At 45.8% G+C, this 24,812-nt stretch overlaps 1 protein-coding gene across 1 annotated transcript in view; it reads left to right on the top strand.

The window, feature by feature from the left end:
- hsd11b2 (hydroxysteroid (11-beta) dehydrogenase 2) overlaps positions 1 to 24,812 on the top strand; it is a 57,129-nt gene that overhangs the window by 14,565 nt on the left and 17,752 nt on the right. Inside the window, exon 2 of the mRNA XM_059992731.1 lies at positions 22,443 to 22,655. Coding sequence (XP_059848714.1) covers positions 22,443 to 22,655 — 213 coding nt within the window. The remainder of the gene's footprint in view (positions 1 to 22,442; positions 22,656 to 24,812) is intronic.

The following is a 24,812-nucleotide window of genomic DNA, read 5'->3' on the forward strand; positions in this document are numbered from 1 at the left end:
TCAGACAGGGGTTTAGAGATTTACCAGATAGCCAGGAAGGAGCTTATGGATTTGGGAGTGCTAGAAAGGAGTACAAGAAGGGCTTGGTGAGTAGGATTAAGAAAAATCCCAAAGTGTTCTCAATATGTGTAGAACAGAAGAATAGCCAGAGTGAGGGTAGGACTGATCAGAGATGGTAGAGGAAACAATGTGTCTGGAATTATAGGAGGTAGGGGAGGTTCATAAAGAATACTTTGTTTCAATATTCACCAGCAAGCAGGACCTTGGTGATTGAAGACAGCATAAAACAGGCTTGGCCATCTTGATGTTAAAGACCATGTACTAAAGTTCTGCACAACATTGGGATAGATAAGTCAATGAAGCCAGAGAGGATTTTCCCCAGGCTATTACAAGAAGCAAAGGAAGAGATTGCAACACCCTGGTGATGTTTGCATCCTCATTGGCCACAGGATTAGTACCAGATGGTTGGAAGATTGCAAATGTTATACTTTTGTCCAAGAAAGGGAGTAGGGATAACTCTGGGGATTGTAGACCAGTGAGTCTTTCTTCAGTGGTTGTCAAATTCTTAGAGAAGATTCTTAGATGGGATTTAAATATTTGGAGGAACATTAACCAGCATGGCTTTATGAAGGGTAAATTAAGCCTCTCAAGCCTGATTGATGAGGATGTGATAAAAAGCACTGATGAAGGTAGGGCAGTGGATGTGGTGTATAGGGATTTAAGTAAGGCATTTGATAAAGTTCCCCATGATGGGATTCTTAAAATCAGGAGGAATGGGATTGAGGGAAACATGACTTTGTGGCTTCTGCATAAAAGGCAATAGATGGAGGGTATGCTGCCTGTAGGCTGGTCAGCGGTACTCTGCAGAGATGTGTCCTAGAACTCCTGTTTGTGTTTTTTGTTTTAAATAAATGACTTGGATGGGGAAGTGGAAAGGCAAGTTGGTAATTTTGCAGTTGGCACAGAAGTTGGTGGTGTTGTGGACATTGCAAAGCTTTCCATGGGTTACAACAGGACATTGACATGAGAGAGCTGGGTTGACGAGTGACAGATAGCATTTCGCCCAGGAAAGTATAATATGATTCCTGTTTGGAAGGTCAAATTTGAAGGCAGAATATGGGGTTAATGGCAGGATCCTTGGCAGTGTGGAGGAACAGAGGGATGTTGGGATTCACATCCAGATCCCTCAAAGTTGTCACGCAAGCTGATGGGGTTGTTAAGGAGAATGACGTTGGCCTGCATTAATTAGGGGATTCAGTTCAAGAGCTGTGAGGTAATGTATTCACCAGATAGAAGGACCTGGCAATTGTGGGGATGACTTAAACACTTGAGCATACAGACATTAAGAAAGAGGATGTGCTGGAGCTTTCGCTGGGTCCTGACTAGATATACCCCAAGCTTCTTTAGATATCGGGAGTGGGTGAAGATTGCTGAGCCTCTTGCAATGAGCTTTGCATCATCAATAGGGACAGGAGCTTACCATATTTTTGGAGGGTTACAGATTTGTTCCATTGTTCAAGAAAGGGAGTGGAGATAACCCTGGAAATTATGGACCAGAGACTCTTATTTCAGTGGTGGGCAAGTTGTTGGAGAAGATCACGAGAGGCAAGATTTATGAGCATTTAGAGAGACTTAATCTGATGAGGGATAGATAGCATGGCTTTGTCAAGGGGAGGTCGTGCCTTGCAAGTCTGATTGAATTCGTTGAGGATGTAACGAAACACATTGATGTAGATAGAACAGTGGATGTAGTGTATATGGATTTCAGTAAGGCATTTGATAAGGTTCCCCATGAAAGGCTCATTCAGAAAGTAAGGAGGCACGCAATCCAAAGCAACCTTGCTTTGGGGATCCAGAATTTGCCTGCTCACAGAAGGCAGAAGGCGATGGTAGATGGTTCATATTCTGCATAAAGGTCGATGACAAGTAATGTTCAACTGTCTGGGACCCCTCCTCTTTGTGATTTTTAAAAAATAACATGGATGAAGAAGTAGAAGGGTAGCATAAAAGTTGGGAGTGTTGTGGATAATCTGGAGGGTTGTCAGAGATTACAGCAGGGCATCGATAAGATGTAGACTGGGCTGAGAAGTAGCAGATGGAGTTCAACCCAACCCAGATAAGTGACAAATGGTTCATTTTGGTAGGTCAAATTTGAAGACGTAATATTAGTGCTAAGACTCTTAGCAGTGTGGAGGATCAGAGAAATCTTGGGGTCTGAGTCCATAGGACATTCAAAGCTGCTGCACGGGTTGACTGTGTTAAGAAGGCGTACAGTATATTTACTTTCATCAACCATGAGATTGAGTTCAAGAACCGTGAGGTAATGTTACAGCTATATAGAACCCTGGTCAGACCCCACGGAGTACTGTGTTCAGTTCTGGTCCCCTCACCACAAGGTAAGGCATGTTCAGCACAGCTTTGTGGGCTGAAGGGCCTGTATTGTGCTGTAGGTTTTCTATAAAACTCTGGTCAGATCGCACCTTGTGTTCAGTTCTGGCTGCCTCCTAAGAAGGATGTAGAAGCTTCAGACATGGCATAGGAGGAGATTTACAAGGATGCTGCCTGGTATAGAGGGCACGTCTTGTGGAGATAGGCTGAGTGAACTAAGGCTTTTCTCTTTGGAGAATAGGAAGATGAGAGGTAATTTGATATAGGTGTACAACAGAACTGGTGTAGATAATGGATAGTTAGAAACTTTTTCCTGAGATGGAAATGGATAATACAGTTTTAAGGTGATGGGGGAAGTGTAGGGGATGTCAGAGGTAAGTTCTTTACATAGCGGTGCATGGAACACCTTCCAGGGATGGTGATGGAGACAGATGCTGTACATTAATAAACTTGGACAGGTGCATGGATAACAGAAAATTGAGGGTTGTGTAGGAGGTAAGGGTGAGATTGATCTTGGAGCAGGTTATTGTGGGCCGGGGGACCTGTCCTGTACTGCAATCTTCTGTTCTTCCTACTCATTTCTTTCCAAACTGGAACTGGTAGCTTCCACGTGTAGAGTAACCTGAGTTGGGAGCAATGTAAGTTCGACCATCAGACATCTCAACAGGCTGTCAGTTTCATTTTGGGTTCTTGTATCAATTTTAAAATTATTCTTCAATGTGGAGAGAACATGGTTATTTGGAGGATATGCTGTTATTTGTGTTTACATGATTATATGCAATTTTTCTTTGAATCAGTGCCATGGTATCACTTTTTCCAAGCCTGGGTTGTTTTATGTCTCCCGCAGAACTTCTAAAGTTGTAGTAACTGTCAAAATTTAGGAATGAAGGCCATTTTAATGGGGCTTATCAAAAAATGGAGTCATCAGAGGATCTAAACAAATACACCATGGTTGTTAAGGACTATAAAGACAGTGTCACCACAAAATCCCAAATAGAAACCTTGGATGAACAAGAGATCCATAATCTTCTGAGGCCTGGATGAATGGCATTCTTCACACCCGACGACCAAGTAAAGTACAAGAGGTTCAGGAGTGACATCTGGCAAACCGTGTGCGCTAAGTGACAATTCTGGACCAACTTGAGTCTCAGAAGGATGCTCAGCAGCTGTGGAAGGGCTTGAATACTACAGCTCCCACAAAATAAAATAGTTTCACGTGTCACAATAAGATTTTGCTGTCAGGTGAGCTCAATTCATTCTATGCTCAGTTTGACTGACAAAACGTGGCACCTTCAGTCCCTGTGATTTCGGTTTCTCAAGCGGATACAAGAACATCCTTCAGAAAGGTGAACCTACAGGAAGGATCGGGCCCAGGTGGGGTACCCAGGCAAGTACTGAAGACCTGTGCTACTCAACTGGCTGGAGTGTTCATCGATATCTTTAACCTCTCACCTCAGCAGACTGAGGTACCCACCCACATTCTCCAGAACTACTGCTCTGCATTCAACACGGTCATCCCCCTCAAAATGAATCAATAAACTCCAAGGCTTGTGGTAAGCATCATACTTTGTACAACTGAATTCTCGATTTCCTTACTGATCCCAGTTAGTTCGGATTGGCAACATCTCCACATTCACCATCAGCGCTGGTGCTTCAGGCCATGTGCTTAGCCCCCTGCTCTATTTACTTTATACTGGTGACTGTGAGGCAAAGCACAGCTCCAATGCTACATTTAAGTTTGCTGATGACACCCCTGTTGAAGGCAGAATCGAGAATGGTGACAGATCAGCATATAGGAAGGAAATTGTAAATCTGGGTGAGTGGTGCTACAACAGCCACCCCTCACTCAATCTCAGCAAAAGTAGAGAGCTGATTATTGACTGCAAGAGGAGCAAACCAGAGGTCCATGAGCCAGTCCACAGGATCAGAGGTGGAGAGCATCAGCAACTTTAAATTCCTTCACGTTATCATTTCTGAGGATCTGCCCTGGGTCCAGTGTGCAATGCTATTACAAAGAAGACACTACTTAGAAGTTTGTGCAGATTCAGCAGACTATTAAAGTTTTGATAAACTTCTATAGATGCGCAGTGAAGAATATTCTGGCTGGTTACAGCAAGGCCTACTATGGGAACACAATGCTCTTGAATGGAAAAACCTACAAAAAGTAATGGATACAGCCCAGTCTATCATAAGTAAAGCCCTCCCCACCAGTGAGAACATTTACAAGGAGCACTGTCGCAAGAAAGCAGTCTCCATCATTAGGACCCCCACCATACAGACCTCTTGCTGCTGCCATTAGGAAGAAGGTATGGGAGCCTCAAGACCCACACCACCAGGTCCAGGGAAATTGTTGCCCCAGAACCATCAAGCTCTTGAACCAGAGGGGATAACATCACTCATTCCAACAATGAACTGGTTCCACAATCTTTGGAAACGTCAGGAAATCTGCAGATGCTGGAAATTCAAGCAACACACACAAAATGCTGGTGGAACACAGCAGGCCAGGCAGCGTCTTTAGGGAGAAGCACTGTCGACGTTTCGGGCCGAGACCCTTCGTCCTGACATCGACTGTACTTCTTCCTATAGATGCTGCCTGGCCTGCTACGTTCCACCAGCATTTTGTGTGTTCCACAATCTTTCTACAACTTGTTATCAATATTTATCAATTAATTATATTTTCTTATTTGCACATTGGTTGTTTGTTCAGCTTTTCAATGATTCTATTCTTTGTATCCTACTGTGGATGCCTGCAAGAAAATAAATTTCAGGGTAGTATATGTTTACATTATGTACTTTGATTTTTTTTTCTTTTTAAAGAATTATTTGAACATTGATTAGGATCTTATAGATACAATCTGCCGCAGCTGCTTTTCAGCTTTAATCTTGCAGTCTCTGGGCTCATTTTCAAGTCCCACAGAAACCAAAATATCAACTAAAGATGGTTGAGTCACAACTAGCAGAAAGCTTTATTCATTTATCCTTAATTTTATAGACTAGCACTAAGTGCTGTTTGGCCTAGTTTTTTTTTCAAAAAGATTTGACCCATAGGTCCTGGGGATATTGCAGATCTTGAGAATGCACACAAAATGCTGGGGGAACTCCACTGGTCAGGCAGCATCTATCAGGGAAATTGAAATTTCAGACTGAAATTTCAACAAGACTGGAAAGAAAGGGAACAGAACCCAGAATAAGATGAGGGGAGGGTCGGGGAATGAGTACAAGCTGGCAGATGATGGGTGGCTCCAGAGGAATGTGATGAAAGGGGATGTGATGGGTGGAAGAGGTGAAAGTTGAAGAAGAATTTGACAAGATGGTTTCTCTAATTTCCATCCCAGCCATTCTCCCCCCGCCGCCTGTTTTCCTTCACTTTGCCTACTCTTACTCCTCCCTTTTCCCCCTACCTGACCTCCATGACCCACCCCTCACCTGGACTCACAAATCACCTGCCAGTTTGTACTCCTCCTTCCCTCACCTCTGCCACATCCTTTCCAGAACTAATGAATGGGTTTGGCCTAATGTCAACTGTTCCCTTTGTGAATGCTATTTGATGTACTGCGGGCCTCCAGTGTTTAAGCAAGGTTACATTTAAGTGTTCTATTTCTGTCATTACTGTATCATCACAACAAGCATAAGGTTGTACTACTAGTGAGTCGTTTTCCCCTAGGCCTCGCTCCACCAGCCTGTGCTGAAAGAAACCAGATTTGGCCTCCATCTGAACATGAATCATTTGGAAAAGTCTGTTCAATTTCCCCATTCCCACCCACTGTCGGGCAAGACGTTTAAACTTTGAATTCTAGCATGAAGAGTCTGTATGAATATTAAGATTAAACACCTCCTTAAATTCTTTGCAAGTAGGAACTCCCAGAAACTGACTGTTTCTCCTCCTCCCCACCCAGGCTGAATTTAAACTAGTGACGGTGGAGGCGTTAGTAATGATATCTCAGGAATCAGCAAGGTCTGGAGAACTGGGAAATCGCAAATGCCACTCTTCCCATAAGAGGGGAAAAAGGAAATCTAGGCCAGTTGGCCTGACTTCGGTGGTTGGAAAGATGTTGGCATCAATGGATGAGGTTTCAGGGTCCTTGAAGGCACATGGTAAAATAGGCCAATGTCAGCATGGTTTTCCAAAGGGGGAATCTTGCCTAACAAATCTGTTGGAATTCACTGAGGAAATAACAGCAAGATAGACAAAGGAGAGTCAGTGGATCTTTGAATTTCTAGAAGGCCTTGGACGAGGTGTCCCACATAAGGTTGCTTAACAACATGAGGGTCCATAGTATTACAGGAAAGGTAGGAGCATGGATAGAGGATTGGCTGACTGGCAGGAGGTAGAGCAGAAATAAAGGGGGCCTTTAGTGGTTGTCTGATGGTAAGTAGTGGTATACTGCAGAGGCTGATGTTAGAACTGCTTCTTTTTGCAGTATACATCAATGGTTTGGATGATGAAATTGATGTCTTGATGGCCAAGTCTGCAGATGATATGAAGATGGATGGAGAGGCAGAGAGTGTTGAAGGAGCAGCATGTTTGCAGAAGGACCTGGACAGATTGGCAGAGTGGCAGATGGACTATAGTGTCTATGGTCAGCATTTTGGCGGAAGGAATAAAGGTGTAGACTATTTTCTAAATTGGCAGGAAAGTTAAATGGGTACAAAGGGACTTAGGAGTCTTCAGGCAGGATTCCCTATAAGTTAACTTGCATGCTGAATCGGTGGTAAGGAAGGCAAATTCTAAGTTGGTATTCATTTTGAAAGGACCAGAGTATAAAACCAAGGATAAAAGCTGAGGCTTTAAGGCATTGATCAGACTGCACTTGAAGTATTGTGAGCAGTTTTGAGCCTCTTGTCCAAGAAAAGATGTGCTAGCATTGGAGGAGTCCAGAGGAGGCTTACGAGAATTATCCCAGGAATGAAAGGGTTAACATGAGGCGTGTTTGGCTCTGGGCCTGTACTCGCTGGAGTTTAGAAGAATAAGATGGGTGGGGGGGGGGAGAGATTTTATTGAAACCTATCAAATATTGAAGGGCCTAGGTAGAGTAGATGTGGAGATTGTTTCCTATAGTGGTGGAGTCTAGGACCAGAAATGGGGGATGTCCATTTAGAACAGAGATGAGGAAAATTTTTAGCTAGTGGGTGGTGAACCTTGGGGATTTATTGCTGCAGATGGCTGTGCAGGCCAAGTCATTGGGTATTTTTAAGGTGAAGTTTGTAGTCCTTGATTAATCAGGGTGTCAAAGGTTACATGAAGGCGAGAGAATGGGGTTGAGACGTGATAGAATGGTGGAGTAGACTCAATGGGCTGAATGGCCTTATCCTGCTCCTATGTCTTGTGGTCTTGCAGTTCCTGCTGGTGAAAAGTTGTGACCAGCTGATTATTACAAAAATAACTCTCCAAGCACCTTATTCTGGCATGTACAAGATGAATGTTACAACCAGTTTCAGTCAACTCACTTTTTCGGATATGAGTTGTAGAGCGGGAACTGCAGGAAGTTACTGGAAAGGTTGCGGAGAGGAGTTTCAGCTGCAAGGTTAGAATGGAAAAGATGGCCCTGTTCTGCCGGGATCAAAGGAAGTTGAGAAGTGATTTGACCATTGTGGGAGATGATCGTGGTTCAGTTGAGGCAAATAGAAATTATTATGGTTGGCAGATCTGGTTTGTGGATTCTGAGCAGTGGATTTAAAGTTTTGGGTGAAAAGGTCCCAGTGAGTTGTGTGGAGGTCAATTGGTGGTCTGGAATTCAAAGCCTGATGGCTGAATATTGGACGCCTGTTGTGGAGTTGGAGAGAGGGAGGAAGGAAAAGGTCTTGAGTTGCTATTGATGCTGTGTTCTGGAAAATTATGGGCATGCTATGTGTGGTGACATCAGCACATCCCTAAATTGTTCTGGTTGTTATTGCAAGCGATGCATTTTACTGGTTCAATGTGTGTGATAAGTAAATCTGATTTAGAACTTGCTTCTAAGGATGGAGGGAATTGTCAGTTGGAACTGCACAGCACAAGATGAGGTGACTCAGCTGCAAACCTGACGGCACTCCTCAGCTGAGTGCGATTCTGAGCGTGGAATGAGTGCTGCTGACTGTTGGGTATTGGGATGGGGTTGAGGGCAGGGCCCGTGGATGAATTTAAAAACTTGGGAAGTTGACTCTGCCCATGTTCCAAATGCTGAAATCCTAAACGTGCTGGAAATGCACTGCACCCTGCTGGCAATGTAGTGCCTGTAGCTGAAAGGATATCGGTCCCCTTGTGCCTATGAAAGTGTTCATCCCAGTTTTGGGTTGTGAATCCTCACTTCATCCAAAAAAAGCTATGTCTAGGATATAGTTAAATGTTATGGTTTGCTACTCTGAGATCACTAATTCAATTTAAATTGCAAATAAAATATGGCTTTTGTCACGGAACAAAGAGGTGGTCTTGGAGTATGGAACAGATAACTGGATATTTAGAGATAAAACAGGCCCTTCAGCCCTGCACTGCTCATTACACCCACGTGACAAATTAACCTGCTAACCCGTACGCCTTGAGAATGTACGAGAAAAAAACGAGCACAGGAAACACACATAGTCAAGGGAAGAGCATACAAGCTCCTGGTGGTGAACTACATATACCTGTCTGGACACACCCCTCTGCTGACTGCTCCTGTGGCTCCTCTCACAGACCCCTGTGTGGTGAACTACATACACCTGTCTGGACACACCCCTCTGCTGACTGCTCCTGTGGCTCCTCTCACAGACCCCTGTGTGGTGAACTACATATACCTGTCTGGACACACCCCTCTGCTGACTGCTCCTGTGGCTCCTCTCACAGACCCTGTATAAAGGCGGTTGGAGGCACTGCTCCCCCCTCAGTCTCCAGGATGTTGTGTGGTGGGCTCTTGCTGCTAATCGTGGTCTCTTGCATTTTTAATCTATAAACTTGAAGAGAACTTAGATCTATAATCTAAGAGCAATGAAGAGTGTAATTGCCATTGTTTGCCACGCAGTGAATCCTTGTTCTGTTTAATGTCATACTGAATATGTGTTGTGTGATTATTTTTCTCTCTCACCTGATTTATAGGAATACTACTTCTTGTCATGAGAACATGCCAGTGTTTCAGTGTGATAATTATACCATTTGCACGATACATTCTCTCCTGTTAATTTGTGGACATTGGTATTAATAGATCGCATAAGCAAAGAGCATTTATATTGTAGTCTGGCATTGTGCCTGTGTGTGAATTTTCATCTGGTTCCAAACATTGTGATGTATTTATCTTTTAAATTTCTACTTGTTCAAGGATGTTCCATATCCCCTTGTACTTCACACTTGGCTTTGAGTTGCTGCTCAAAGCACATGAGCTGGTGGCATGACTTTGCATTGTGGAAGTCGCAGAAAGCAATGGTTAAAGGCAAGTGTCATCAAACCCAGACAAGGGAGACTGCCCGAGCCAGCCTTACTGCTGAGAATGGCTTATGGTAGTGTGTAATCAACCTAGAAACACACGGATTCCCTTTGCTCAGCAGAGGATGCCGGAGACAGACGAGAGGGGAATGATAAAGGGTGTGAAATACACCCTTTATCAGCTTGGTTGACTTTTAACATCTCTCGTGAGAGGTGAGTGATCTTGCAAGTGAGGAAATCAAATATGAACAATCTGTCACTGGTAAGCCATTTCTGTATTTAAAAATAGCAGCTTTCTGTTCAGACTTGTGGGTGACAGGTGCCATGCTGTTCTCCTGCACAGGTCAATAAGTGTGTGTGCCCTCTGTACCCCTCCCATCCACATACCTATCCAAGCTTCTCTAATTCTCTAACCCTGCATCCTCCACTTCCACTCGTTCAACACTCCTCCCTCTGAGTGAAGACGATTCTCTCTGTTTCACTTAAACATTTCACCTTTCAACTTTGACCCATAACCTCTAGTTGAATTCTCACCCAACCTCAGTGGCAGAAGCCTGCTTGCATTTACCCTAGCTATACAAATAATGAAGGCTGTAACCTGGGGTAAATTTTAAGTGTAACAAGCCTTCATTCTGCTTTATTAGGTCACTTAATTGTTTTTTTTTTCATCCTTTTCTTAAGATGGCATATGGTTTCTGTTCAGAATAATGATCCAATCAGCACACACTTGTATCTGGCTCGAGTTCAGATCTTTCACAAGTATAGTTTGTAGCTACATACAATGTATCTTTCAATTTGAGTGTTGCTTGAGAGAGAAGTACTGTATCAAATTGACAACAGGTCCAGTAACTACACATAGTACTATTCTACCTGCAGCTCTGATTCTGGTAAAGTGTATGTCAGGGTGGTGCTGAATATCTGACATGACAAACTAGGATTGATTGTTTATACACTCACTTCATTTTGCATTAAGTGCCCATCAATTGCATTTGATAACATTCCACACAGTAGGCTTATTCAGAAAGTCAGAAGGCATGGGATTCGGGGAAGTTTGGCCAGGTGGATTCAGAATTGGCTTGCCTGCAGAAGGCAGAGGATCATGGTGGAGGGAGTACATTCGGATGGGACGGTTGTGACTAGCGGTGTCCCACAAAGACCGTTTCTGGGACCTCTACTTTTAGTGATTTTTTTTTTATTAATGACCTCCATGTGGGGGTAGAAGGGTGGGTTGGCAAGTTGCAGACGACACAAAAGTTGGTGGTGTTGTGGATAGTGTAGAGGATTGTTGAAGATTGCAGAGACATTGATAGGATGCAGAAGTGGGCTGAGATGTGGCAGATGGAGTTCAACCCGGAGAAGTGTGAGGTGGTACACTTTGGAAGGACAAAGTAAATGGCAGGATACTTGGGAGTGTGGAGGAGCAGAGGGATCTGGGGGTACATGTCCACAGATCCCTGAAAGTTGCCTCACAGGTAGATAGGGTGGTTAAGAAAGCTTATGGGGTGTTAGCTTTCATAAGTCCAGGGACAGAGTTGCGAGGTAATGATGCAGCTCTATAAAACTCTGGTTAGGCCACACTTGGAGTACTGTGTCCAGTTCTGGTCGCCTCACTATAGGAAGGATGTGGAAACATTGGAAAAGGTACAGAGGAGATTCACCAGGATGCTGCCTGGTTTAGAGAGTATGCATTATAATCAGAGATTTAGGGAGCCTAGGGCTTTACTCTTTGGAGAGGAGGATGAGAGGAGACATGATAGAGGTGTACAAGATATTAAGAGGAATAGATAGAGTGGACAGCCAGTGCCTCTTCCCCAGGGCACCACTGCTCAGTACAAGAGGACATGGCTTTAAGGTAAGGGGAGAGAAGTTCTAAGGGGATATTAGAGGAAGGTTTTTCACTCAGAGAGTGGTTGGTGTGTGGAATGCACTGCCTCAGTCAGTGGTGGAGGCAGCTACACTTGTGAAGTTTAAGAGACTACTAGACAGGTATATGGAGGAATTTAAAGTGGGGGATTATATGGGAGGCAGGGTTTAAGTGTCCGCACAACATTTTGGGCCGAAGGGCTTGTTCTATGTTCAATTGGTGATGTGAGGAAAATGCCTGGGGGAAAAATTTGTATAGCTTGTAAAAGATCCACAAGGTGAGGAATTTTTTACCCCATTAAGTCAGCAGCAGTGCAGGAGCTTTCAGTTGGCTGAGGCCCCATGCAATAGTGCACTGTGCACACAGGCAATATCCCTGAGTAAGAAACTGCACATCATGATCATGTACGTTTGGCATCCCTGGGACTTGTCCATAAGTCATTTAGCAGACCAAGACTCCTGTGCACAATGTGACTTCTCTGATCTCCTGTCATGGTGGAAGCTTTTGGAAAAACTTGCTTGACAGAAGTCATCATCCAGGAAGGAGCTCTAGTCCTGGATTTTTCTAGTTCAGCTCTGGAGATTGGGCAAACTTGGATTTTGTCTGCATGACCTGACAAAAGTGTATACAACTGAAGTATAGATAAGGTAGACTTTTTTCCTCTGGTGGGGAGGGGGGGGGGGTGAACTATCAAATAAACAAGCATAAGTTTAAACTGAGAAGGGGAAGAGATTTGAAGCAACTTTTAACGAATACCTGAATGCACTGCCAGAGAAGTGGTGAAAGCAAGTAGCAACATTTGGGACACTAAGCATTTAGCAAAGTCCACAAAAGGGTTAGGATGGACGATGGGATGTGCAGGAGATGCGATTAGTTCTGACTGGCACTGGCACTATAGGCTGAAGGGTTAGTGTCTGTGCTGTGTTGTTTATATAGGTTCAAGTTCTCTGTAACAAGCGCTCCAGGAAAGGCCAGCTTCTAGTGCAACTGTAATTCCATTAGAAAGCACGCTTGCACTCAATGCAGTGGCCTTTATGTGGAGGCAAGCCATGTGCAGGAAGGCCCAGAACTGAACTCCGAGAAGCATATTGTACGCAGACCAAATCAAACTCAAATCTGGGGCTCAACACCATTTGTGCTGTGCAATTGAATTCTGGGATATGTGTGTAAAGTGGATTGATGAATCATAGACCATTAGACATGGGAGCAGAATTAGGCCATTCGATCCATTGTCTGCTCCGCCATTCAATCACGGCTGATCTTTTTTTTTCCTCTCCTCCTCAACCCTATTTCCCAGCCTTCTCGTAATCTTTGATGCAGTCCAATCATGAGCCTATCAATCTCTGCTGTAGTTACTCAATGAATGGCCTGGTTTCCACAGCTGCCTGTGGTAACAAATTCACAAATTTCTGACTAAAGAAATTTCTCTACATCTCTGCTTTTAATGAATGCCCCTGTATCCTGAGGCCGTGACTTCATGTTCTGGACTCCCCCACCATGGGAAACATCCTTTCCATGTCTACTGTCTAGGCCTTTCAACATTTGAAAGGTTTCAATGGGATACCACCCCCCCCCCCCCCCCATCCTTCTAAGTTCCAGTGAGTACGGACCCAGAGCCATCAAATGGTTTTTCATATGAGAACCCTTTCATTCCTGGAATCTCCTTGTGAACCTCTCCTTCTGAACCATCTCCAATCTTTTCAAAGATGAGAAGCCCAAAACTGTTCACGATACTCAAAGTGAGGCCTCACCAGTGCTTATAAAGCCTCAGTGTCATTTCCCTGCTCTTGTAGTCTAGACCTCTTGAAATGAAAGCTAACATTGCATTTGCCTTCCTCACCACCGACTCAACCTGCAAGTTAACCTTTAGGGTGTTCTGTACAAGGACTCCCAAGTTCCTTTGCACTCACATTTTTTTGGATTTTCTCCCCGTTTAGAAGAGAGTCTGCACATTTATTTCTACTACTGAAGTGGATGACCATGCATTTTTCAACATAGTATTTCATTTGCCACTTTCTTGCCCATTCTCCTAATCTAAGTCCTTCTGCAGCCTCAACACTACCTGCCCCTTCACCAATCTTCATACTATCTTCAAACTTGGTAACAAAGCCGTCTACTTCATCTAAATCATTTATATACAGCATAAAAAGAAGTCCCAACATTGACCCCTGCAGAACACCATTAGTCACTGGCAGCCAACCAGAAAAGGATCCTTTTATTTCCACTTGCTACCTCCTACCGATCAGCCAATGCTCTCAGCATGCCGAGTGTTGCACCTTGTCAAAGGCCTTCTGTGTCGTCATACTCTTGAAATAGGAGTTTGCCTCTGAGGATCATTCCGTGCTGGTGGTTTGTATCCCATACCTTGATGTGCATTCTTGACTTTTCAAACTTTTGCAGATTGTAGCATAACAGAATCACTTGAGGGATTTTTTTGTTCATTATATGCTGGTTATATGTGGCTGCTTTTAAGGCCAGTGGTGTAATCCATTCTACTGGGAACGTCTGCATCAGTTAACCACACAACTTTTGGCTGAAGCCTGCATGGCTGGCTTGTTACTTCTGTGGTTCTGATGTGTGCAAGAATCACGTCATTTTGTGGGACATCACTTACTCTCTGCAGCTTGTGTCATCTGCTTGCAGCTGTCTCGCTGTCGTGCTGCGTGTGAGCCGTACAGAAGCAGGTTTGTACTCTTCATAGCTCCTCTGCATGCAACTCGTTCATCAATCTTTCTATGGCTGCAAATCCAACCATTTCCTGTATCTACCCTTTATTCCTGCATTTATTTTAGATTCTCTGCTCCCCCCGCTCCTCCTTTTCTCTGGATCTTTTCCCCGACAATCTGTGTGCAGGTCATTCCCCTACTGTTGGTGCCTTGCTGCAATGCCTCAACATTTGATGGTTCCCAGTCCTTGCGCACAGTTCTGGCTGCTTCCCGGTCCATCTGCCACCCAGGTTTACACAATACAACAAAAAAATCCAAGTGGGTACCCCAACTCTGGCAATCTACAGACTGTGCTCGAGGGTCAGCATGGTCGCGTTAGACTGAAGGTCCCGATTCTGTCAGTCATACAAGCCTAAAGAATTCACAACCAACTTCAGCCAGAAATGCTGAACCCACCATAAACCTTGACTTGTTTATGATTCTCCAAGGCAAACCAATCTTTAACCAATTCCATTTAGTCCACAGCATAATCAGAAACAGCTGTGAGCACCAGATACAGAAGGGAACACTGTACACTTGAGACCAAACAAATGCAGCTCTGGGTACTGGAAACCTGTGCCAGATCTAGTCTGTCCTCCGAGTCCTGCTGGTCCAGTACTGCAACAGTGCTGACCTCTGCCTGTGCAGAAGATTGCCTGTATTTCCTGTCTGGAATGAAAAACCGGATCAGTTAAACAATCTGCTCTCAATCACCAGTGGAGTGATGAAATGTATTTAAGATCAAGTTGTCTTGGCAAAGCCAAATTCTGCATTGGCAAGTTGGTTAGAATTATTCATGGCCAACTTGCCAATGCCCAACTTGGCTCCAGAAATCATAATGAGTTCGGCCCAAGCAGGGGCCAACCAACAAGCTAAATGCCAGAGGTGATGTGAGTGACTGGTCTTGCATCAAGACAGCATTTGATGGAATGTGGCATCAAGGAGCCACAATTCTGCTGACAAGCTTCAAGGGGAAAAGCTTCAATGACTGGAGTTGCACCTTGCTCAAACGTTTGGTGGTCAATAATCCCAGTGCCGGGCATCAGAGCAGGAATACCTCTGCTGTTTTATCAATGACCTTCTGCCATTGGCTCAGAATTCTGGGGGGGGGGGGTGGTTATGCAGGGTGGATAACGATCACACAATGTTTTATTCTGTTTGTGAAAGCAAATGAGGCAGGTGCATGGCTATCTGCAATCAGATGCACGGGCTGATCGTTGATGCAAGGGCTAGTAAGAGCAAGTAACATTCATAGACAAACACAGCACACTTCAGGCCTTTGGCCACCACATTATGCCAACTCTTCAACTTACTACAAGATCAATTTAACCCTTCCCTCCCTCTTGGCCCTCATTCTAAGAGACTCTTAAATATTATTAATGTATCTGGCTTTATTGCCACCCGTTGCAAGCCTGTTGCATATACCTACCACTTCCTGTATACTTAATAAAAACTACACTTTCCTCACACCTTAAAACGCCCCTCATATTAGCCATTTCCATCTGGGGGAGGGGGAAAGACTCTGGCTGTCAACTATGCTTCTTGTGTGCCTCTATTCAAACTCAAATGCCAAGTAAATGTCATTAATGAAAGAGCATTAAACCATCGATCCTGACATTGAAGAGCATTGCCATTATTGAGTCACCCATTATCAATCTACTGGGGTTCACAATTGACTATTGATTAGTAAGGGTGCTGAAGGTTATGAGGATGGATGGAAAGTAAATAAGCCACGATCAAATGGTGGAGGCCGAATGGCCTAAAGATGCTCCTGGTCTTGTCTGTATTTATGTTTTTAATTTTCATTGATTGCAAAGATGCCATTTGCTCCAGTCTTTGCTAGCCATTTACAGTGCCTATAAAAAGTATTCACCCCTTGGAAGTTTTCATGTTTTATTGTTTTACAATATTGAATCATTGTGGATTTAATTTGGCTTTTTTGACACTAATCAACAGAAAGACTCTTTTGTGTCAAAGTGAAAATAGATCTCTGCAAGTGATCTAAATTAATTGCAAATATAAAATGTCCGGGGGGGGGAGGTGAATACATTTTAAAGGCACAGTACATTTACAGAGGAGTGTTGGGGCAACATGCAACAAAATCAACAACATTCAACAATTATAACTATAAAAGTTTGAGGTTTAAAGTACAAATATAAAATAAAATGTGCTTAAACACACAAGTACCAACATGTATCAGAGCAAAAGAAAACATCAATGAATGTGTATTCATCCGATGTGGTATTAACTATTTTTAAAAGCCATGGATTGAGGTTGTCCACCTAAGTGTAACACTTAGTTTCCTACCCATTATACATGGATACCTCAGCAGCCTTTCACTGGCAATTTTGCTGTCTGGCCAGGATGTTTGCGGGCTCGGAGTGAGTGAGATCTGTTCCTGTGAGTGACGAACAGAAGGATGTGGTGGGGAGAGGGGGTACATGGCGCCTGGATCCGTTGGCTTGTAGCTTCAGTAGAAGTCCAGAGGTAACCTCTGCCATCTTCCATTGAGAGAAGTCAATGTGGAAGGGTGAAAGAGAAATTGGGTCATTCGGGTATTTTTGGACAGGTGGGAATTTAAAGGAACAAAGGTCAGACAATAAAAGCCTACTGGTTGTACATGTGATTCTACCAAGTACAGTGACTTGTTCCCTAATCTCCTTGAACAGGGAGATGGAAGGCATCCAGTTTAATTACATTAAGAATTGTGTGAGAAGTAAAAATCATTTAATGTACTTGTGTTAAAATATCTCTAGCTTGGTCTAAAGGTCCCAGTGCTAAGCAGTTGAAAGCAATTTTACTCTGAATAAATTGTATGTGCAAACTTTGCTCATTGTCTCTCACCTTCAGGAAATGTGATTGGACACAGCTGGCTGAGTTGTCCTCATGAGCACAGAGCCAGTTCCACATCCCGGATCGTACAAGATATTGCTCCTTCCTTTTGGTCCACGTGTCCGGGAGGCACTCAGGAGCACAATTAATCTTCAGGCATTAATAAGGGAAGACCAGCAAAAAAAAAATCTCTTGCTAAATAATTGCTGTCCCTCATCCTCACCCCTATCAGGGGCCTCCACCTCTTGACACTTCCTCATTCCAGTCACTTTTGCCTGTTTTTTTTTGTTTTCTTTTCTTGGTCACTAAACTTTCACTTTGTCCATCCACATGCTGTGTTCCAAAGCTACTTGCCACTCTTTTCCACTCAGGCCATCCCTTCCAACAATAAGCAAACGGACAGTAAAACTTGTGACAAGGTTTGATGCCTGCTGACAATGACCGTGTCATTCCAGTTCGCCCTTCAGGAGGCACTGATTTCCAGTCACTCTAAAAATGCTTTCAGCATCTTGATTGGGAGTTTTTAACTGTTTGGGTAGTTACAACTCACTGTAACAGTGTGATGCACCATCAATAACTCACTCTGAGACATAAGGCGAGATATCGGCTTTTATTGACTGGAAGAAGGAACCAGAAGTGAGCGACCATCATACTACATCCTGGAGACTGAGGCTGAGCTCAGGCCTTGATCGCCTTTATACAGGGGTCTGTGGGAGGAGCCACAGGAGCAGTCAGCAGGGGGCGTGTCCAGACAGGCACATAGTTCATCACATTCACCCCCCCCCCCCCTTTGTTTAAAATAGTCCCCATGTGGCGAAGTTTCTTACAAGTCAAGTCTATCAGGTGGTCGAATCTGTCGCTGCGATCTACGTAGCACCGGCTGTGATTGCACAGATGCCAGCAACATTGGTGATTGCACAGGAGATGGAGGTTGTGCTGGTTCCAGCCCACTAGGCGCCGGTGATCCCTCACGCATGTGCGAGGCGCCTGGTATAAATGCGTACGAAACGCCCGGTATATAAGTGTCGTGAGGAGTCTGTGTAGGGCCTGGTGAGCACGGTGTCACCTCAGGTGCAGGGTTCATAGTTACCGGAGAGTCTTCAGGGTAGTGGTCTGCTGCTCCTGCGGTCGCCAGGTCGCAGATGGAGACCGTGTCCTCCCGCCCATCAGGTAAGACCACGTAGGCATACTGGGGGTTCGCATGTAGAAGGTGAACCCTCTCAACCAGCGGGGAGTATTTATTGCTCCTCACATGTTTCCAGAGCAGCACTGGCCCCGGGGACGTCAGCCAAACTGGTAGGGTGGTCCCAGTGACAGACTTCCTGGGAAAAGAGAATAGGCGTTCGTGAGGGGTAGCATTGGTGGACGTACATAACAGGGAGCGGATAGAGTGGAGTGCCTCAGGGAGGACCTCCTGCCATCGAGAGACCGGCAACCCTTTTGACTTAAGGGCTAAAAGTGTGGCCTTCCACACTGTGGCATTCTCCCGCTCCACCTGGCCATTACCCCGGGGATTATAACTCGTGGTCCGACTAGTAGCAATGCCCCTAGCCAGCAGGTACTGGCGCAGCTCGTCACTCATAAAGGAGGACCCTCTATCACTGTGGATATAGCAGGGATACCCAAACAGAGTGAAGAGCTGGCACAGGGCTTTTATGACGGACGTGGCAGTGGTGTCGGGGCAGGGGATGGCAAAGGGGAACCGTGAGTACTCGTCGATAACATTGAGAAAATAGACATTGTGGTCAGTGGAAGGAAGGGGGCCCTTAAAGTCAACACTCTGTCACTCAAAAGGGCGGGTGGCCTTGACAAGTTGCGCTGTGTCAGGACGGTAGAAGTGTGGTTTGCAATCAGCGCAAATTTGGCAGTCCCTGGTCATTGTCCTGATTTCCTCCAGGGAGTACGACAGGTTCCGAGCTTTCACAAAATGGTAAAATCGGGTGACCCCCGGATGGCAAAGCTGTACATGAAGGGCGTACAGCTGGTCGAGCTGTGTGCTAGCACACGCTCCCCGGGATAGGGCATCAGGGGGCTCATTGAGTCTGCCAGGCCGGTACAGGATATCATAGTTGTAGGTGGAGAGTTCTATTCCCCACCGCAAAATCTTATCATTTTTGATTTTGCCCCGCTGTTGGTTGCTGAACAGGAACGCAACCGAGCGCTGGTCGGTCAGCAAGGTGAACCTTTTGCCAGCGAGATAGTGCCTCCAGTGCCTAACAGCCTCCACTGTGGCCTGGGCTTCTTTCTCCACCACGGAGTGCCGAATTTCAGAGCCTTGGAGGGTACGAGAAAAGAATTCTACTGGCCTGCCTTCCTGATTGAGGGTAGCAGCCAGAGCGAAATCGGAGGCGTCACACTCCACTTGGAAGGGAACGGTCTCGTCCACCGCATGCATCGTAGCTTTGGCAATGTTCTCTTTAATGCAGTTGAAGGCCACGCAGGCCTCAGCAGAGAGGGGAAACGTGGTAGACTTGACCGGGGGCAGGCCTTGTCTGCGTAATGGGGGACCCATTGGGCGTAATAGGAAAAAAAACCCAGGCACCGTCTGAGGGCTTTGAGAGTGGTGGGAAGAGGGAGTTCTAACAGGGGGCGCGTACGGTCGGGATCAGGGCCAATGACCCCGTTTTCCACAACATACCCAAGGATAGCGAGTCGGGTGGTTCCGAACACACACTTGTCCTTGTTGTAAGTGAGGTTCAGAGCTGCGGCCACTTGAAGAAATCGTTGGAGGTTGGCGTCGTGATCCGGCCAGTCGCGACCACAGATGGTGATGTTATCCAGATTTGGGAACGTGGCCTTCAGTTGGCACTGGTCCACTATCCGGTCATTTCCCCCTGGAAGACAGAAACCATTTGTGACACCAAAGGGGATGCGCAGGAAGTGATAGAGCCTGCCGCCCGCCTCGAAGGCAGTGTAGGGGCGGTCCTCCAGGCGGATGGGGAGCTGGTGATAAGCGGATTTCAGATCTATTGTCGAGTACACCTTGTACTGAGCTATCTGGTTGACCATATCCGCGATGCGGGGTAGGGGGTACGCGTCAAGCTGCGTGAACCTATTGATGGTTTGACTATAGTCCATGACCATCCTATTTTTCTGCCCAGTCCAAACAACAACCACCTGGGACCTCCAAGGGCTTGTGCTTGGCTCAATGATCCCCTCCCTGAGCAGTCGCTGTACCTCTGACTGCATGAAGGCCCTGTCCCCCGCGCTGTACCTCCTGCTTTTAGTTGCCACAGGCTTACAGTCAGGGGTCAGGTTGGTGAACAGCGGTGGGGGAGGGACCTTGAGGGTGGAGAGACTGCAAGTGGTGTTGGTAGCACAGCTGTCGGCATGGTGCTGGATGGGACGTGTGGGCCCGTGTGTGTGTGTGTGGTCAGTAGTGATGAAGTCCCACAGAACTGAGGATTCCAGACAGTGAGTGGTGGGAGTGGCCCGTCATATACCATAGTCACACATTCGAGATGGCTCTGGAAGTCCAGCCCCAATAGCACAGGTGCGCACAGCTTAGGCATGACCAGTAATGCAAAGTTCCGATATTCTGTGCCTTGCACCACCAATGTCGCTACACAACCCATCCGGATGTCTGTGGAATGCGACCCAGAAGCCAAATTGATCCTCCGACTTACCAGCCGTGTTGCAAGTCCGCAGCGTTGCACTGTGTCCGGGTGAATAAAACTCTCAGTGCTGCCCGTGTCAAACAGGCATCTAGTCCTGTGCCCCTCCACCAGGATGTCCATCATTGACCTTGCAAGCTGGTGTGGGGCGCTTTGGTCGAGGGTTACGGTGGCCAGAGTTGAACTGCCGTCTTGGTGCCTGGTAAGCATCGGAGTGTCGGGGGCAGGGCATGCTGACGCCGACAAAGATGGCCGCCCACATCCGGGCATGCAACGTCTCACCCGCAGCGCTGCACGCCGCTCGTAGTTTAGACTTACAGACCTTGGCGAAATGGCCCCGTTTTCCGCAGCTAGAGCAGGTCGCTTCTCGCGCTGGACGGCGTTGTTGGGGGTGCTTTTTGAGTCCACAGAAATAACAAAGCACGGGCTTCTGACGGGCCGCAGCCGTGGTCAGGTTCGGGGAGCTCGTGGAATCACGACTGGCAGCAGCTTTGGCGAATTCGCTCCTGGGAGCCGCCGGTGGCGGGGTCTGAGGTGTCCACGGAACCGGCGGGGAATCGCGCAACTGGACAGCATCAGCATTGTGCAGAGCAGCTTCCAGAGCATTGGCCATCTCGATCGCCGAGCGTAAGGTAAGATCGGCTTTTCCCAGCAGCCTCTGGCGCATGTGTGCTGACCTCGGTCCGTCACAAAGGCGTCTCGCACCAGCAGCTCCGCATGCTGTTCTGCCGTGAGCGTCTTGCAGTCACAAGTTCGGACGAGTGTCTGTAGTGCTCAGAGAAACTCAGCGCACGATTCGCCAGGCCACTGTCGCTGGGTAGCTAAACGATGTCTTGCGTAGACGGTGCTCACCGGCCGCAGGTACTGTCTTTTGAGGGCGTCCAGTGCCCCATCGTAGGTCGGCAGGTCCCGGATAATGGAGCAAACTTTTGGGGTGACCCTTGAGAGGAGAATTCTGTACATAACGGCGGGTTCAGTTGCACGAACCCGTGATTGGAAGCATGCAAGCCAGTGTTCAAAAGCGAGAGCTGCTTCAGGGTCTTGAGGGTCCAAATCCAACCTTTCCAGATGTAAAATGGTTTCCATGTTTTAAAACTTCCAGTCAATAAAATTGATGCACCATCAATAACTCACTCTGAGACGTAAGGCGAGATATCGGCTTTATTGACTGAAGAAGGAACCAGCAGTAAGTGACCACCATATTACATCCTGGAGAATGAGGCAGAGGATCAGACCTCGATCGCCTTTATACAGGGGCCTGTGGGAGGAGCCACAGGAGCAGTCAGCAGTGTCCAGACAGGCACACGTAGTTCACCACACAGTGAATGTTTAATCAGGTTAAATAGACTGCCTCTCTCCAGTAGAACAATAACTATGACAGCTGCTACAAATTCTGCTGGGATCCTGCACGGTCTTCTGTCAGCAAAATACTTTCTCTCTACAATGTGTCCCATCACTATTCTTGGATGTAGCAAATATACAAAATAGAAGAGTCCTAAATATTTTTTATAAAGCAGCATAGAAACATGACCCCCAAACTAAAACTCTGGTATAATCTGACAACAGTTGCCAAACAAACCGGAAGATGAATGCTAGAAGGCTTGGTGGCTGCTTATTGTTACAATGCAAGCAGCATGCTGACTGCTCTTAATGTGACTCTTCAGGATGTGATTCAGGCTTTGGAAAGTCCATTGCTCAACATCTTGACTCGCTGGGCCTCCAGGTTTTTGCTACAGTACTGAACAAGGATGGGCAAGGAGCAAGAGAACTGCTTCAGTGCTGCTCAGAGAAGCTTACCTTAATCCAGATGGATCTCACTAAACCTGGAGACATTGACAAAGCCTTGCAGATCACAAAGGACAAGCTTGGTGAGAAAGGTGAGTTCATTAATTAGTCCAAATGTTCTGCCACTTGCCCTGATTTGATCAATTATGTTCAATCGAAGTTTGATTTGAGAGAATAAAGCAGGCCACAAACTTTTCCACTGGAAGAGAAGTGTATATCAGAAGGCTTCAGCAATCAGATCTGGAATAAAACTAATAAATTTGGTGTCCAAGGTGCCTCAAGTGCAATACTGATATCTTGCTATGAGAAGTATCTTTCAAGAATTTGTCAGATCACACTTGGAATGCTGTGAGCAGTTCTGGGCCCCTTGCCTAACAAAGGATGTGCTCCTTGGTGTTTTGGGTGTTGCAAAGAATGTGCTGGCATTTGAGGAGGTTCATGAAAATAATCCCAGGAATGAAAGGGTGAATGCATGAGGAGCATTTGGTGGCTCTGGGCCCGTACTCACCAGAGTTTAGAAGAATAATAAGATTGCCCCATCAAATATTGAAAATCCTGGAGTGAATATGGACCGAATGTTTCTTATAATGGGTGAGTCTAGGACCAGAGGGCACATTCTCAGAATAAAGGGTATTCCTTTGGAACAGAGATGAAGTATTTCTTGAGCCAGAGCTTAATGAATTTGTGAAATTCATTGCCCCATACAACTATGGAGGCCAAGTCATTGCATATATTTAAAACGAGGTTGATAGGTTGTCAAAGGTTTATGGGGAGAAGACAGGATAATGGGGTAGAAAGAGATAATGAATTGGCTACAATGGAATTGGATACTTGATGGGCTAAATGGCCTAATCTGGTTCCTATGTCTTGTGGTCTTACTGTGTTTGCTGCTTGTCAGAGAAATTGAAACTTGTATGCTCCAATGCAGCTACATTTTTTTTAAACTGTGTGCTAAGTCTTCATACAAACAACCTCTGGCATTGAAAGCTAACAGCTAAATTTGTAGAATCTCCAACATTCAGGTTTGCATCCCTACAATACCCAAAACAGCCTGTGTAGAAACTCCACTTTGTCCAGGATCTGGAGAGGACATCAGAGATGACCGTGATGTACTATTACTCAATGATTCATGCCTACCCTTTACATTATTGGGGTGCACTTTAACGACTGGAAACTTGCTGAGTTTATCACGGGAGACTAATATCTTTTTGTCCACTTTACAAGATACAAATTTCCTTTGGGACCAATAAAATTTGTATCATAGTAGCATTACAAGTACACAGATCTACAAACATTAGAAGAGAAGCGAGAATAAAAAGTTAGCTCAACGGTCTAATAGGAGGGGTAATCACTTCCCCAGCTACAGGTTGACTCACTGGAGCCTCTTACCCAAGGCTAAGAATAACCTCAAATAGTGCTCCTTGGAGAGCACGGTTGTCTTACTCTATTACTAAGCGTTCCTCTGTTCAGCCAAGGTGGCATGCAGAGGGTGAGAAATATTGTCCAGAATTGCCAGGATTTTCTGTAGGGTCCTTGTTCTACCACAGTCTCCAGTGGGTCCAATTTGACTCCCATAACAGAGCCAGTCTTTCTGATCAGTTTATTGAGCCTGGTGGCATCACCCATGTTGATGCCATTGGCCCAGCACCACCACACAGAAGATTGTACTGGTGACAACACACTAGTAGAACATGAGGGAGAGGCCTGCATACTTTGAAGGGCCTCAGTCTCCTCAGGAAGTAGAGGCGACTCCGGCCCTCCTTGTGCACAGCCTCTGTGTTGGTGCTCCACCCAGGTTTGTCATTCTGGTGCACCCCCAGGTACTTGTAGGTCCTCAATACATTCATGTCCTCGGTATCAATAGTAACAGGGAACAGTGCAGGCTCAGTCTTCCTAAAGTCCATCACCATCTGCTTTGTCTGACTGATGTTGAGCTGCAGATGATTCAGCTTGCACCATTTGACAGTCCTCCACCATCCTCCTGTATTCATCCTCCTGTCCGCTGTTTATACACCCAAGTGCTGTTTATAGCCATCTCTGACACAGCTCTGAAGTCACACATACCGCGGCCTGCCAGTCAGGTAGTCCGTTATCCAGGGTGCAGTGGAAATGCCAACCCACACTGAATGGAGCTTTTCCTCCTTCAATGAAGACTGAGGTATTGAAGACACTGAGAGATCAAAAACATGATCCTCACAGTGTTGCCCTGCTTAGATATAGGAGCAGAATTAGGCCATTTGGCCCATCAA

The sequence above is a fragment of the Hypanus sabinus genome, chromosome 17 (assembly GCF_030144855.1).
Source record: "Hypanus sabinus isolate sHypSab1 chromosome 17, sHypSab1.hap1, whole genome shotgun sequence".
In the NCBI taxonomy this organism is placed as follows: Eukaryota; Metazoa; Chordata; class Chondrichthyes; order Myliobatiformes; family Dasyatidae; genus Hypanus; species Hypanus sabinus.